Source organism: Hibiscus syriacus, unplaced genomic scaffold, assembly GCF_006381635.1.
Source record: "Hibiscus syriacus cultivar Baekdansim isolate YM2019G1 unplaced genomic scaffold, ASM638163v2 tig00112231_pilon, whole genome shotgun sequence".
Classification (NCBI taxonomy): domain Eukaryota; kingdom Viridiplantae; phylum Streptophyta; class Magnoliopsida; order Malvales; family Malvaceae; genus Hibiscus; species Hibiscus syriacus.
The window spans coordinates 625,227-640,674 of NW_024063276.1; the positions used below are offsets into that span (position 1 = coordinate 625,227).

At 31.2% G+C, this 15,448-nt stretch overlaps 1 protein-coding gene across 1 annotated transcript; it reads right to left on the reverse strand.

Moving 5' to 3' along the window:
• Nucleotides 1-3,372: 3,372 nt before the first annotated feature.
• LOC120176205 (serine/arginine-rich splicing factor SC35-like) lies at nucleotides 3,373-3,912 on the reverse strand. The gene has a single exon (XM_039182675.1). It carries the CDS (start codon nucleotides 3,910-3,912, stop codon nucleotides 3,373-3,375), a length of 540 nt encoding a protein of 179 aa, XP_039038606.1.
• Between the last annotated feature and the right edge of the window lie 11,536 nt (nucleotides 3,913-15,448).

Consider the following 15,448-nt stretch of genomic DNA (forward strand, 5'->3'; position numbering starts at 1 on the left):
ATTTCGGTGATAAAAGAATTATTGATATATTTCAAAGTTTCGGATTCGAATACCTAGAATGACAAAGGATTGAGCGTTCAATGTCAAATTATTAAAAATTATCTTTGAACAGATACTACCTTATATTTACTCTAAATAAAAAAGAAAAAAAGTAAATTATATGAATAACCGCTCAATTATGGGATTGGTGTCAATATGACAATTATTTTCAAAATTGAGTCAATATGAATAGTTAACTATTTAATTGGTTTCAATATAATCACTTGTCGTTAACATTTAACGGAAGTGTTTATATGGCTGTTAACAAAAATAGTATAATTATATATTAGATCCTTAATACTTGTTCATTCAACCAATTTGATCCCAATTTTAATTTTATTTAATAAATTAATCATTCAATCGGGAGGTGACATGTGTTAACATGTGGTCATGACACATATCACATCTAACACGTGTTAACTCATGATTGGAGACTTTTTTTTTTATAAATTTTAATTTTAATTAAATTTTATTTTCTATTCAATCAAATAGTGACATGTGTTACCTCTTAATTTGATAGAAAATAAATCAAAGATTACTTACATTTAGAGTTTAAACATGGTCACTTGGTTGAAAGAAGGAAACGCAAGTCACTGGGCCAAGTGTGCTTCATTTGGTTATGTATTACACAAACTATATTCATCTTATAATACCGTTAATGATAGAAAAAATAAAATAAAATTATTTAAATGAGGATTTGAATTTAGACCAATTATAAAATATAAGAACACGTAAATCAGTTAAAAAATATAAATTTTTTTATAATTAAATAGATTATATGTGTTATAAATTGTATTTAATACAAGTTTTAAATTTATTATTGTTTTTGAAAGGGCGTTATGTATGTTGTTAATTTCAACCGAACATATAAAATAATAACAAAGATTAGAGCCTCTCTAAATATAATAAAAACCTCTCTAAGTATAATAAAAAGCTCTCTAAGTATAATAAAAAGAATGTCCTGAATCAGTGTCAAACAAAGCTACACAAAAGCGACCAAAATCCATAACGAACCTCTAAGAAAAACAAAGCATTCATCATCCGATACAAGCTATTACTCATAATAACGACCCAAAACTACGCGAAATCTCAACCCACGGAATATAACCCGAAATTGCAGCAAGACTAAAACCAAAACCTGATGACATCTCATAAATAAACCGCTGCCCGACTCAAGCTAAACACCTATGCCACCACTCCTATAGTTCAAGGATCCAACCGCTGCTACTTCTATAGGCACGACCAAGGAGACCCCCACAAGAGCATCTCAAAATATATGAAAGTGCCACAACCATGTACATGAGAACGAAGGACACCATTTCGCTCAGAGTTAAATCGAATCACACTCTTTGACTCCTCGATCCTTGAGTCTTTGTTTCTTCGAAGCTTTGACTCGTTTCTTTCTTTCCGTTGCAATTAAGACTTTATTATGGGTTTCAATCATAGAGCTGAATTTCTTATTAGCGATAGGTTTGCGAAAAGAATTTTTAATACGTACTGGTTCAGAGCATCTTACCTTAATGATAGCCTGAGCTCCGAGTTGGTTCAGCACATTCTCCAACCCAACTTTAATATCAACAGCCTAAATCCCTTCTTTTAATATGTTTTCTCCCAAAACGATATCGGGACTGCACAAACCTAGGGAAACATTATCATTTAAAATTGGATTCTCCAAAGCTTTTGGGGAACAGAGCCCATCATTTAATGATTTTAAATTCCCCGTTACCACACCAACTATCCCTCTCTGCCCAACGTTCCTTGAGTTATCTGCAATAAAATTATTGGCTTCAAGGAACCCATGAATTTGGCTTAAAAACTGGATCCACTTCATACACCAAGACATTAAAGGTTTTATCACCAAGCTTCAATTCAATAGATTCATTGATTCTATCTATGTTGCACGGATACGGAGACGGAGATGATAAACAACAAATTTTAAAATTATAGGGTACGAGAACGACAAAGATATGACATATAAAATAATTTTAAAATTATAAATATATATATAATCATAAATAAAGTCAAATAAACATAATAGTGATTAATGTTTACATGATTTTAATAAAACCTAACTCCTAAACCAATGAACGAAAAGATCAAATAAACATAGTGAAACATGTGAAATAAACCTAAGGTTCTTTATTGACTTTGATTTTCTTTTTCAGTAGTTCATTTTGCGAATATAAAAGGTGAAAAGAGATGTGAATATAAGTTACATACAGACTACTATTAATAAATATAAAAGGATATTCCGTATTCGATAAAATCAATGATTCAATATAGATCCTACATCTATTGAAGTGCTTAAGAGTTTAGTCTCCGACAACCTAAAGGCGGACTCGAACAAGACAATGTGATGATCTAACCTTAATCTATTTTGCTTCGAATTGAAAAAAGGTTGCCGGAAAATGGATTTCGTTCTATCCTATTTCGAATATGGAATTTGTTATACTATGTTTTTTGTTCTTAAGAAATCGAAACTGCTACTACTAGAAAAATAAAAACCAACACTTTTTAAATTTCAAAGGATATTCGGTAATGAAAAGAAATTGAAAAGGGTAGAGAAAAGAAATTGAAAAACGTAGAGAAATGGAGAACTTACATAGCCAACTGAAAGTTTGAAACCTGGAAGACTTCACTTCATCGGCACAAATTTAGTTTTTGGAACGAAAGAAAATTGTTTTCTAATTTCTGATGATGAAAGTTGAGAGACGATGAGAGAAGAAAGAGGGCATTGAGAAGCTATAAAATTAGGTTTTGCTGTGAGTTTTTTTTAAATGGAAAATGACAAAAAAAGATATTGGGGACGCATGTGAAAGTCATATGTCATCCCCGAAACATCCCCAAGTCTCGGTGAAACATCCCAGACGTCGTTCAGTCGTACCCTACTACTGTGGCACGTCCCCAGTATGTACCCTGGCCGTCCCCGTACCGGGGATGTATCAGGTACTTGAAACGGCACAACTATGGCATCCCCGTGCTTCCTAGGATTCTATTACGAGCATTAGAAATTATTTGAACCTTAGCCCGATCAAAAGACGAGGGGTATTCAGAACTTCCATCGATTGCAATGATCTTGCCCCCATCTAGCTGCAATGTTCTTGAAAGTATCCTAGTTCCAAGAATGAATTGGAATTCCCTCGCAAACTATCCATGCCCGACGACTCCCCACTACCAGGTTTTTCGGCCAATATTCAATTCTAGAGAAACACTCCTTGAAAGTTGAAAGTTTCTGCTCTTTCTATCTGCATTCTTCTCGTAACATCAATATTTTCAAACATCAATAAAACAACGTCACCAACAATTCTCATTATCAATTGACCTGCAAAGTTTTTAATTATAACAAAGTTCTTGCACCAGCCTACCAAATAATATCTCAAAACTTTTAAGTTTGTTTTCATCAATCACGTCTTCTACCGAAGAAAGGTCATTCCTTATAGCATCCTTAGCACTTCTTGACTGACTTCGGAGAATATCAGGGGCAACATTTCTCCAATATGATTGTCGAGGGTTGTATTTAGCCATAGAGACTCCAATTCTACTTCCATAAATGTAAACACCATTCAACCTTGTTACTGCAGTTCTAGCTTCTAAAAGCATTGCAAATCTTATGAAACCAAAATGAGCCCCTCCCTTGCTTCTTTTTGTTGGAATGAAGGCATCAATCACATTTCCATGAGAGCAAAATATGGCCCAAAGCCCCTTCCAATAAAGATTCTCCTGTAAGTTGTCAATGAACAGCGTGAAACAACCATTTCTATCACCATGACCATTGATTAGGTGGTTTTCATCCTTGCCATTCGACCAAAATCTTCCTCCATTTCTCAGTTTTCTATTGTCGACTCCATTCCTTCCATGAATCCCCTGTCCCATTTTACAAAACGAAAAAACGGAAGTGTTTATTTGACAATTAGAAAAATTGATATAATTATTAAATATTTACGTGATAATTAACAAAGTTTATATAATTACATATATTGATTATATATTTACGTGATAATTAACAAAGTTTATATAATTATATATATTGGTTAAATATTTACATGATAATTAACAAAATTGATATAATTATATATATTGATTAAATATTTAGCTACTTTGATATGATGTTATTGAACAAGTTAACAAATATTATTTTTTTCATATTTAAATACACAAGTTAATAATGAATGTTAAAGAATAAACACTATGAAAAAAATTAAATTTCATAGGGAGAAATTCCGATATCTTTAAAATCCATCATAATTTACTGATGAAAATAAAACATTTCGTCACAAAATTTTGATTTTAGTTGTAAATTTCGATGTAATTAATTTTTCCGTCAAAAATTCTATTCATTTCAATAAAAAAATACAAATTTATTTTGTGACGGAACAATTATTCCATTAGAAAAGAATAAAAATATAAAAAAAAACAAGTACATGACACCTTTAATACTCAACTCTCTTTTCAACCCCCAAATACAAACATTAATTATATCTCATTAAAATTTTATTAATTACTTCAAGCTCCCAAACCAACCACTCGTATGACAGTTCTATTTCATTTTAATTTTTGCATTCTCCCCCGTTGGTAGGAGCTGGCATCCCCGGGACCACTTGTATATTTCACTAATTTGCTGTTTAAAATTCCTCTTGTTTCAAGTTTGGAGCTGTGGCACCCGTGTTAGTGTTTCTTCTACACTTTTCTAGTTTTTATACTTTCTTTTCTTTTCTATTTTCAAAATTTTAATATTTTATGGTGAATATATTTTAGATTGTAAACTAATTTATGTAAGTATTTTTATTTTTATATTCTATATTATATTAAGCATTTATATGCATTTATCTCTTATTTGTTTCTTTTTGTTGATTTATATGCATATATCTTTTTTTTTCTTTTTGTTGATTATTATATTGTAATTCTAGATTGAAAATTGCTATTTATATAAATGATTTAACTATTTACTTTCATGATTTATATATAATATACTCGATAATATGTTCGCTTTATCGATATATTTCTATTAATTTTAGAAGTTTTCGTGTCCATGTTGTTGGTGTAAAATCTTTCCACATTGATATTGCATTTTTAACTTCGTTGTATTATGGTGAGCTACCCTTATTTTTTTTGGTCTCTTAATTGTTAATTATGACAACTTTGTTAGGTCAAAGTTTAAACTTTAGTTGATGGCATAAAGGATGTACTTGAAATTAAATTTTTTATTATTAAATATTTATTTTTTAATATGTAAGTATGTTATTATTTTGTTATCTATATATTGTTACTTAGTTGTGGTTTTTTGTTATCATATTGTCATCCAAATGATTTTTAAATTTTGTTTGTAATGCTTTTTTTTCTTTTGCGGAACTCTAAAATTTTCTAGTGGATTTGTGCGTTGAGGTAAGTTTATTTTTTTTAAATATAGTGCTATCAATTTATTATCATTATCCTTCTCAACTTAAAGATACAAAATATATTAACAGTAAAGAAAACTAATTTTTGCATGTAATGTAATTTAATAATGTCATAAGTTCTACCTTTTGTTTTATTTAGAAATAAATAAAATAATAATATATATGAAGAGTAAATAAAATATTTTTACATGTAATTTACAATTATAATATCATAAGTTCTTGTTCTTTTAGAAAATTTTTAAAAATAGTAATAAAAAGTTATTATTTAAAAGTTTACTAATTTAATTATTTTAATTTAATAATATATATAATAAAACAGGTTTTGGTATTTAGTATGATTTGATCTTGGATTTACAATATTGATAGGCTAATAAATGATCACATTATTATTCTTGAGTTTGAGCGGCCACTATTGGAATTTATCACATTTGCGTTATATAAGCCTAGATTCACGGATCGTGGAAATATTAGATGTCCATGTAATCGACCTAAATGTGGAAATAAAAGTTTTCGTGATCTACAAACGGTTACAATGTAACGCCCCGAATCTCGGGTTAGGAGTTTTGGGCTAACTCGAGATAGACTTTAGATAAATTCCTAGGGTTATAGGAAGCCTTAACTCAATATGAGAAGAGTTCGGGCTTGGATTGAATCTAATAGTGGATATAAAGGACATTTTTAGTTTGCAACCAAAATTAGGAGGACTAAGGAAGTAATTATACCATTGTTAAAAAATAAAGCTGTTAAAAATTGGTGAGATTGGTGATCTCACGTATGCACTCCATTTCCTCTTTTTCACCATCTTCTTGTTTTCTTCTTCTCCCAAACTTCATCTCCCCCAAAAGCAAGAACAAAGAAACTTTAAGAAATCCAAGCATCCCATAAGAATTCTAAGGTAAGAATCATAAACTACAACTTCTAAGGTTTCATTTAAACCATCATTTATAAGATTTGGCTTAGTTAACCAAAAAGAGTTTTAGTGGGGTTTATGAAACCTTAGGATTATAATCTGGTCTTGGGGAGTTTTGAGTTGTAAAAATTGTTTCTAGTACTCCCTTATGGTGTAAGACTATCCAAGCTTCTTCAAGGATGGAGAAGTTGGCAGCCTTGTTGTTTCCCGATCTAGGAGAGACACCAAATGCTACACTTGAATCAATAAGTAATCTACACAATAAAAGAAAAATTGATTAAGTAACTTGATAATTAAGAAAGGAAATGGAAATGGAAAGAACTGAAATGGATAGAAATGTTATCAAAGATAGGTTGCAGAAGTGTTGTTGATTTGTCCTTCAAATGTAAAGGATTCGGGCTCCAATAGTGATGATGGATGCTTTCCTTGTTGATGATTGAAGGATGGTTTTATGGTGATGGAATGGTGATGGTAGTGAAGATGTTGTAGGCGTGAAGTAATGGAAGATGGTGGTGATTAGATAGTATCTTATAAGACTAAGAATGAACCAATGCTATAGATGAGTAAAGACCCGATTCTTATAAGTCGTTATAAGGGATGGTAGCAAGGACTTGAGCCCACTAGTTATAGGAACTAGGAACTCGAAGTATCTATGGAAGAGGTTGATGGCACAAACTTCATAAGCTTTCTTAATCAATATAGTTCTAAAAAGAACTTGAAGAGAGAATAATCTCACAAAGATTTATATTATCAAAGGGCTAAGATTAAAAATGAATTGTAATATCCTATTTATAGTTTTTAAAAGGTTTAGGCCGAATAAACACATGATGGTTCAGCTAAGTTTGAAACCCCTTTGAAAATACATGATTTTTTAATGAAAATACATGTTTTTAATGAAGATACATGCTCTTGGCCGAATGGTAAGGTGTTGGTTCGGCCCTAAGGATGTTTTTAAGGCATTTGAAAGTTATTTGGATGCCAAAATGAAAAGGAATGAGTATTTGGCTGAATAGGAAGCATCCTTTGGTGTTTTGTCACCTATTTGATGTCACATGGAGTGCACATACTTGAATGAGGCACATGGCAGCCTACTTGAATGCACATGGGTCTTCTTGCAATACTTTGGTGATGTTGCAACCATAGGATGATGTCTTGAAGTCCTTGGGCAGCCTAGAGATGAACTAGCTTCAAGATAAGCTAGGTGAGTGTCTTGGTAGCTAACTAGGTGAGCTATGCTTGATGAACTCAAGCTAGTTAGCTTTGGTCTTCTTAGATCCTCAGCTACTCTCCCAGCTACTTCCAGCTATCTTTAGTCCTGTTTTCAGTAATTTGGTCCAAAGCTCTCCTCCAACTACGTTCAACTACATGCTAGCTCCTCTAGTTAAGTTGAAGCTCCTTAAATGATGAAATAAGCTACCATAATGTTCATGAGCTAGTGTGAGCTTCTATGCTTGTCCTTAGATAACCAAGCTACCGTAATATGCCTTGTTTTTTGTTTCGCCTATATGAATCAACAAACAAATAAAGTAAGCAATGTGTGAGCTCATTTAAGGTAAAATGCATGATGCCGTGAGGTGTTTGAGTGATATAAGCTATGAATGTCATCTAGAAGCTAAGATTACATGTATATAAGCTAGATAGAAGGAATATGACATTCATGAGCTTTAAGAAAACATGTATGAGCTAGAAAATAGATGCATGCATGCAAATGAGCTAAAGAAACATGGATTTAAATCTAGTGAGCTAATGTAAATATAACATGAGCTAGAATAACATGACATGAGTTAATGAATGAATGAATACATGCTTCCATGATATGCAAACATAATAAATGAATCTAAAACATATGTAACATAATATAAAGCTAAGTAAAGATGTGGAAACATATGTTATGCATAAAAATCATATAGTATGCAAGTGAATGATAACATATGATTATTCAAGCATAGTTTTAGGAGCAAAAGCATGCTTATACCATTATGTGATGCATATAGAAGATAATAAAGGATAAATTAAGGAAGAACTCCCTTAGGACCAGCTTTGAATAACATTCATGGTGTGATCAAGTCATGGAGAAAGTTGGAGCTAGACAGGATCACATCACCTTAAGTTCAAAAATGAGTTAACAACTCATTTTCATGGTTTTGATTAGTTCAAGAGAAGGGTGAGAGCTCTAAGAGAAGGGGAAAGGAGAAGCTAAATCTTAGGTGATTCAAGGATTTTTTTTCAGTCACCTAGCATCAAGGTCACGATTCTAACTTTTTCATACCACATGTAGGTCATTAAATGTGCATGCATGGTTTGTTTTGCTCATGAAAGCATGCTAGAGTAAATCCATAGTAAATTTCATATTTGATGTTTATAAGCATGAAATATGACATTTTTTACCTCCAAGACCCTAAATAAGAATTTAATAACCTTTGCTAGTCTTAGAGGAGTGAATGGGTGAGACTTAGATGCAATTTCATGTATAAAACACTAGGTCGTCGGTTTCAATACTATAAGAACAATACCGATAATGTTCTTCGTATATGGTAAAAACAAGGCAATTTGTGAAGGAAGTATCAATACTCCATCAAGGGTTATCAATACTCGAGGTCTAGTATCGATACTCAGAGGGTGGTATTGATACCGGTGGCAAGTTAAGGACTCCATAATGCTATTTTGGTAGAGTAACGATACTCCCCATAGGAGTATTGATACCAAGGTAATTTTCAAAACATCTAAGTTGTTTTTGATGTTGATACTCAGGGGGAGTATCGATACCTAAGGGTCAATATCAATACTATAGGAACAATATTGATAACGTCATATTTTCTTTGGCAATTTGGTTTGTTTGGTTTAAGGATTTAAGCTTAGGTGGTTTGAGATTGTATGAGCTTTAAGTATTCGATAAAAGTGAAAACAATCAAGATAACTAAATTCTCACCTAGAAATCAAACAAGTTAAGATGATATAAGACTTGCCCTTGTATGATGCTCGATAAATGTTTAGGATACCCGAGTTACTCTAGCATTATGACAATTGTCATATGTTTATGAAATATCCAAGTATTGTCTGATTAGGTACGCATCTGATGCACATAAAATTTTGAACCGTGTCCTATGCTAGAATAGGTTTTGTATGTGAGCTTTCGATGCACGTAAAATTTTGGTCCTCACTCCAACCTCTCGAGTATCCGAGATAGACTAGGTCTATAAGTTTCGATGCACATAAAATTTCATTTCTTACCCCGAATCTATCACGTTCTAGATAGTTTAGTATGTTATCCAAGATGCACATAAAATTCCTTTGACCACATCGCTAGGCCTATCTCATGTTTATCTGTATACTTTGCATGTTTATGACTTTACGCATTGACATGTCCATATAATGAATGCATGTAGTATTGCACAGCTAGTTTCGTGGCACTGAGCTTGCGAGCTCAGCATATGGAATGTGTTTATGTGCACAAGTCAGTAGAAGATCGATGGCAGCCTATCGTACCAGTACATTTGTAACATCCATAGTCCATATATGTCTCGTAATATGAGCCACAAATGTCACATCAACTCAATTTACATTTGTTGAACTTAAATGCTTAAAAATTTTGTTTCATTTAATAATTTCCTTTTAACTTTAAAAACTTTTTCCTTAATCATATAAATTTATAAAATATTTTTTGATCATTGAAAACTAATTTGATTTCAGTCAGTAATTAGGTAGTTCAGTGTTATTTCATATCCAAATACAACTACCTAATACTGATTGATTCTAAACTATTTAAATTATAACATTTATACTATTCACTAATAAATAAGATTAATACTGAAATTTGACAAACCTAATAAAATAACCCTAATTACTATTACAAATCTTTTTTAAAATAAATCTGATAAAGCAACCCAACATATATAATATACATGACACTAATAAGTCCAAGTTAGGATGTCTTACTGATACTGTTGGTAGGTTTGATTTTGCATAAGATGTTGGCAAGGTCCTCACTTCACGGCCTCTATTTTATTCGAACATACGCATGAAAATCATCATGTGCTAAGTAAAACTTATTGATGCATAAATATAACTAAAGCGATATAAACCATAAATTCCATAAAATGTAAGAAATAAACTCTAATTAAATAAAAACAGTAAACTTCCAACCGGGTTAGTCAAGCTATTTTTCCTTCTGAAAACCTGAAAATCATCATTTCATATTTTATCAAAAATCATGTAAGTCATCATCAAATATCATAAATAACTTTTTTTTCTTTTCATTCGAACACATTTCCTAACTTTCTTTTCTATTCTATGTTTTTTGTTTTATATACTGTCAACTTTCACACTTACTGTTATAGCCCAATGTATTTGTAAAAGAATATAAGGTACGTGAGTTTAAGGTGCGCAGTAGGAAAAACAAGGTGCCAAATCATAACTGAAACTGCGATATGATGCACTTAAGTGCAATCATAACCTGAGCACCAACGGTGTTGAACATTTGTACATGAATGTACCAAAGCTGAACTGATAACTGATAAGTGATAAATAAATTGTACTCGTTAAATGGCATGCCAAATGTACCTATGACTCTACAACATACAATGAGCTTATATGTATCACCATAGAATCATTTATTAATCTGTTTCTGATAACTGTAAAATATATGATATATGTAAATACCTGATAACTGTAATCATCTGATATCTGTAAATATCTTATAACTAAAAATCATCTGATAAGTGTAAATATTTAGAATTCATCTTCATAAATATCATACATAGGCAGATCATACCCAAAATCATTCATAGAACTTGATGAAAAATTTTATAGAAATATTCCATACTGAAAATTTATAAATCATACTGAAAAATAAAATGAGGTTAACTTATCGCAAGTCGTCCTCGACTATAATAATCAAATAAAAAAAGTGCACTCACTTTAACACTTTATTTTTTTAATCAAAATATAAGCCTCACTGAGCTTTAGATTTAAATCCTTTGCCTTCCACTACTTTCAATACACAATTTATCAAAATTACATATTCTGGTAGTTTGCACTACCTTCAAACAAATATTTTTTTGTATTAATTTATATACTGAAAAATTATTATGTTTGCACCAATGACAACTAGACTCGAATAAGAATCTAACCATATAAGGCACTCCATCTAGCTCCACTTGTACAATTTATAGCGAATTTTCAAAGTTAACTGACAGAAGTTATTTTGGGCAGAATCTGCTGCCCTGCTTTCTGACCTATCACCTATTAAAAATTCATGTCTTTTTATATACCTGTCAAAATCAGTTTTTTTTATTCTAAAACAACTAGACTAATATAAGAATCCAATAATATAAGATTCATTCTTCAATTATGTTTTAGAATTTCTGGTGATTTTCTAAACTTTCTGTTCAGAACATAATGTTTAAGCATATTTCACCAACTTACATCCTTAACTTATTCACTAAATCTATAAGCTAAACAATTGAGCATATAGGCTTGAAGTACACTTCTCATGCAATTGGAGTCACTTCTTAACGTAACTCCGAAACTAGCTCGCAAGCCAATGTTTGTTTCGATAACATAAATACAAGTTAAATGCACTCACCTGGTCTTCTTAGCTTGCAATCTTCCTTAGAATTTCCCATTTCATCCTTAAGTTTCTCCTTAGCTTTAATAATATTTGATCTTGATTTCAAGCACTCAATCTAAATGAACATCATTACCAAACATATACAAATTCAAACCAAATGTTAGAATATTACTAACATAGGTATACTTTGGAAAATAAATTCCTAACAAATTTTTCGAAGCTCATTCTATATAATTTCCATATCACAACATAAATGTTGAACTTAATACTTCTAATTGGCCACTCAAGTTCCTTTTTATCCCAACTTCACATAACATTTTCACTTAAGCTCCCAACCTTTTCATATTTGTGATTTAAACTTCAAATTTTACAAGCTTTCAAAAATAATTCAATTTCATATCCTAACTTCAATTCCAACATTCAAACATTAATTTCCAGCATAGTACATCAACTATTAAAAATTACACAATAATCCAAAACTTATAAAAAATTATCAATTTGGTCCCCAACTTTTCAAAAATTATAGAATGGTCCCAAATTTCTCTAAGGCTTGTAGAATACTTACTACATCTTTTCCAGTCCCTACATAATTTTTCCATTATTTTTCTCATCCTCTATAGTCAAGGTCGAATGCTTTGTATGATCAAAATTAGAGTTTTCATGATTTTACTCAATTTTTATTCGATTTAAGAATGAAATCAACTTTGATTCAACTTTATAAAATCTTTACAATCAAAACCACAACTTAATTTCATCAAAACACATCTTTCCTCTAAAGCTAGGGTTTGGCCTAAACTTTATTTGTTCATATAACCATGTACTTTTAATCATCTATCATGCTTGAAAATGATCCTACAACCTTCAAAACGTCAAAATTCTTCATCGATTCCATAAACACTAGAATTTAGGATCTTTTAAAAAACCAAATTAGCAAGCAATAATGGTACCAAATGATAGCGTTTTTCGAATAGAACAATTTTCTATTTCACAGCATAATCCAAAAACCAAAGGAAATTGCTCAAAAATGGAAAATAAAATTTCTCTTGCCTTGGTATGGAGGAGCACGAAATGTTGGCTGAAAAATGGTTTGGTTTCATGAAATTTGGTTAATTTCATGTTAATTTAGCCTTTATTTAAGCTTAAATGAATAAAATATTCATTTAATGAGAAATGTCCATTTTACCCTTAATACAACTTGATATTTACCTTAATACCAAGCCACATAAACCTTATCATCTTCCAAAGTCAAAGATGAACAAAATGTTTTACCCTTTACAACTTTGCCATTTTTAATCTTGCCATTTTTCATCCAACGATCCAAATTGAACATGAAAATAAATTCTCAAATCCAATGCTCCATATTATTTTCCATCATTCTAAAATGTGGAAATAATATTTTTAATCCTAATTTATCATCCTTCAAATTTTCTATTCAATTCGATTTACCGAACTTTTACCGGACTTTTAATACTTTCTAGTTTTTAACATAATTTCTAGATCAAGAATCTGATTTTAATAAAACCCCACTTTCAAGAGTAAACTATACACTTATGGAATAAAAATTATTTTTGGGAAAATTACCACTTAGATCCCTAAATTTTTCCTAATTTTCTAGTCACAAAATGTTTGAAAATTGCATTTTAGTCACTAAAATTCCACTATTTGGTCAAATGTGAAACATTACATTGTTCTAAGCCAAATTTCTCTGATATAAAATATGAAAATAATATTTTCAACCATTTTCTAAAATCCTTAAAATTTTCATAAAATTATGGTTCGATCCGATCATCCGATTTTAACACCAAAATTTATCGCTTTATAGCTTTTAACACAAATCCCGTACCGAAAATCTGATTCCCACAAAAATCCTTATTTTAGGCCAAATTTTTCATTTACGAGCTAAACTCTATAACTTTTTAAAATTATATTTTTGGTCCCTAAACTTTTATAAAGTTTATACTTTAGCCCTCAAACTTTCAAAACTTATATTTTATTCACTATTCAAAATATGGGGTATTACAACATTTCAGACCAGACGTTTGCAGTGTATGTCTTGAGTATATTTAGAGGGCATGTATTTATGTGGACCTTGTATTTATTAGAGTCATAACTCTGTGTTGATTTAAATCTCATTGGTTGTATTTGTACGTATTTGGGAAACTCCCGTATTTTGTAAACTTTGATTTTGATTTCGTTTATGCTATGACGAATGATTTTGATGTTTTATAAAAGTTTTGAAAAGAAATTTTTGGGTTGACCATTTCGGTAATTTCGTGGGACATCGTAATTTAGGGACTTTGGATCAGACTGGATTAGGGTGTTACGTAAAGTTCATGTGATCACCGAAGGGTTTGTTATGCATTATTATAATTTGGTGCATCATGGATAGCCACATTTTTCTATCGCTGGTTACTATAACCATATGGCGGGCTATTAATTGATGAGCTTGAGTCTCATCCAATACATATAGTGACAAATGATGAACCCGAGCTATTAATTGATGACTCAGTAACAATTAAATATTGTTGATGTCGAAGTTGAAGATGATTCAGATGAAGCTGAAAATGAGAACGAGTACTTTAACTTAACATAAGATGATTAGGTGTAGTATTTGTTTTGCAATGTCAATTTTTTTCTATTTACTTTCATTTTTTGATGCATTTGTGTATTTAATTTATCATGATAAAGTATACCTATAATTATTTTTCCCCATAAATTATGTCTGGGGCTAGGGGTATATGATTTCGTCCAACTGCTCCATATTCACCCTTTACCAAAACTCACTCACAAGTTGATTCTAGATCAGAGATTCCTCATGATACTGATGCAGATATAGTTCTAGAGACTATTCTATATACATTTCTAGAGACTCTTCCGGAGACTATTCCATGAGGCTACAAGTAAGGATGAGTCTTCTTCAGCATCAATTGACCCAAATAAGATGTTTTTGGAGTTTGTTGGTGGAGTAAGCTCATAAGGTCGAGTGTTTAGTGTTGGGTCCGCATCTCCTATATACTATAACACGTCTGAACTTGTAGTTCTTCAAAAAGGTCCGTACAACGAAATCCAGAGCAACAAGATGACATCGATACATTAAAAAAGTAGTTAAAGCAAGTTCAAGAACACCAATATATGCTAATGGCTTTAGTGATGTCACAACAGCAATAATATCAACTACAACAGCAACTATAACAACAATCGCAATAACAAGGATACTCTCGAAAAAACAAACTATAATGGATAACTAGGTCTTAAAATGTAATTTCAATTAAATATTATATATCATTATAGTTATTACTTACAATTTCATTTTTAACTAATGATTTCTTTTTAGGTTTCTACCCTCCGATGCATCATCCTACACTTTATCTAGGATTCAGTGGTATGTAACCTCTTATGCGTCCAACTTTCACAGGCTCAGCTAGCATATCGTGACCTTTTCACCCATAACTGACATATCCATCGAGAGGTAGCACACCTTTGGCACCTTTTGTCTAGCTATCCAACAATCAAGAACAAGCTTCTTATCTGATT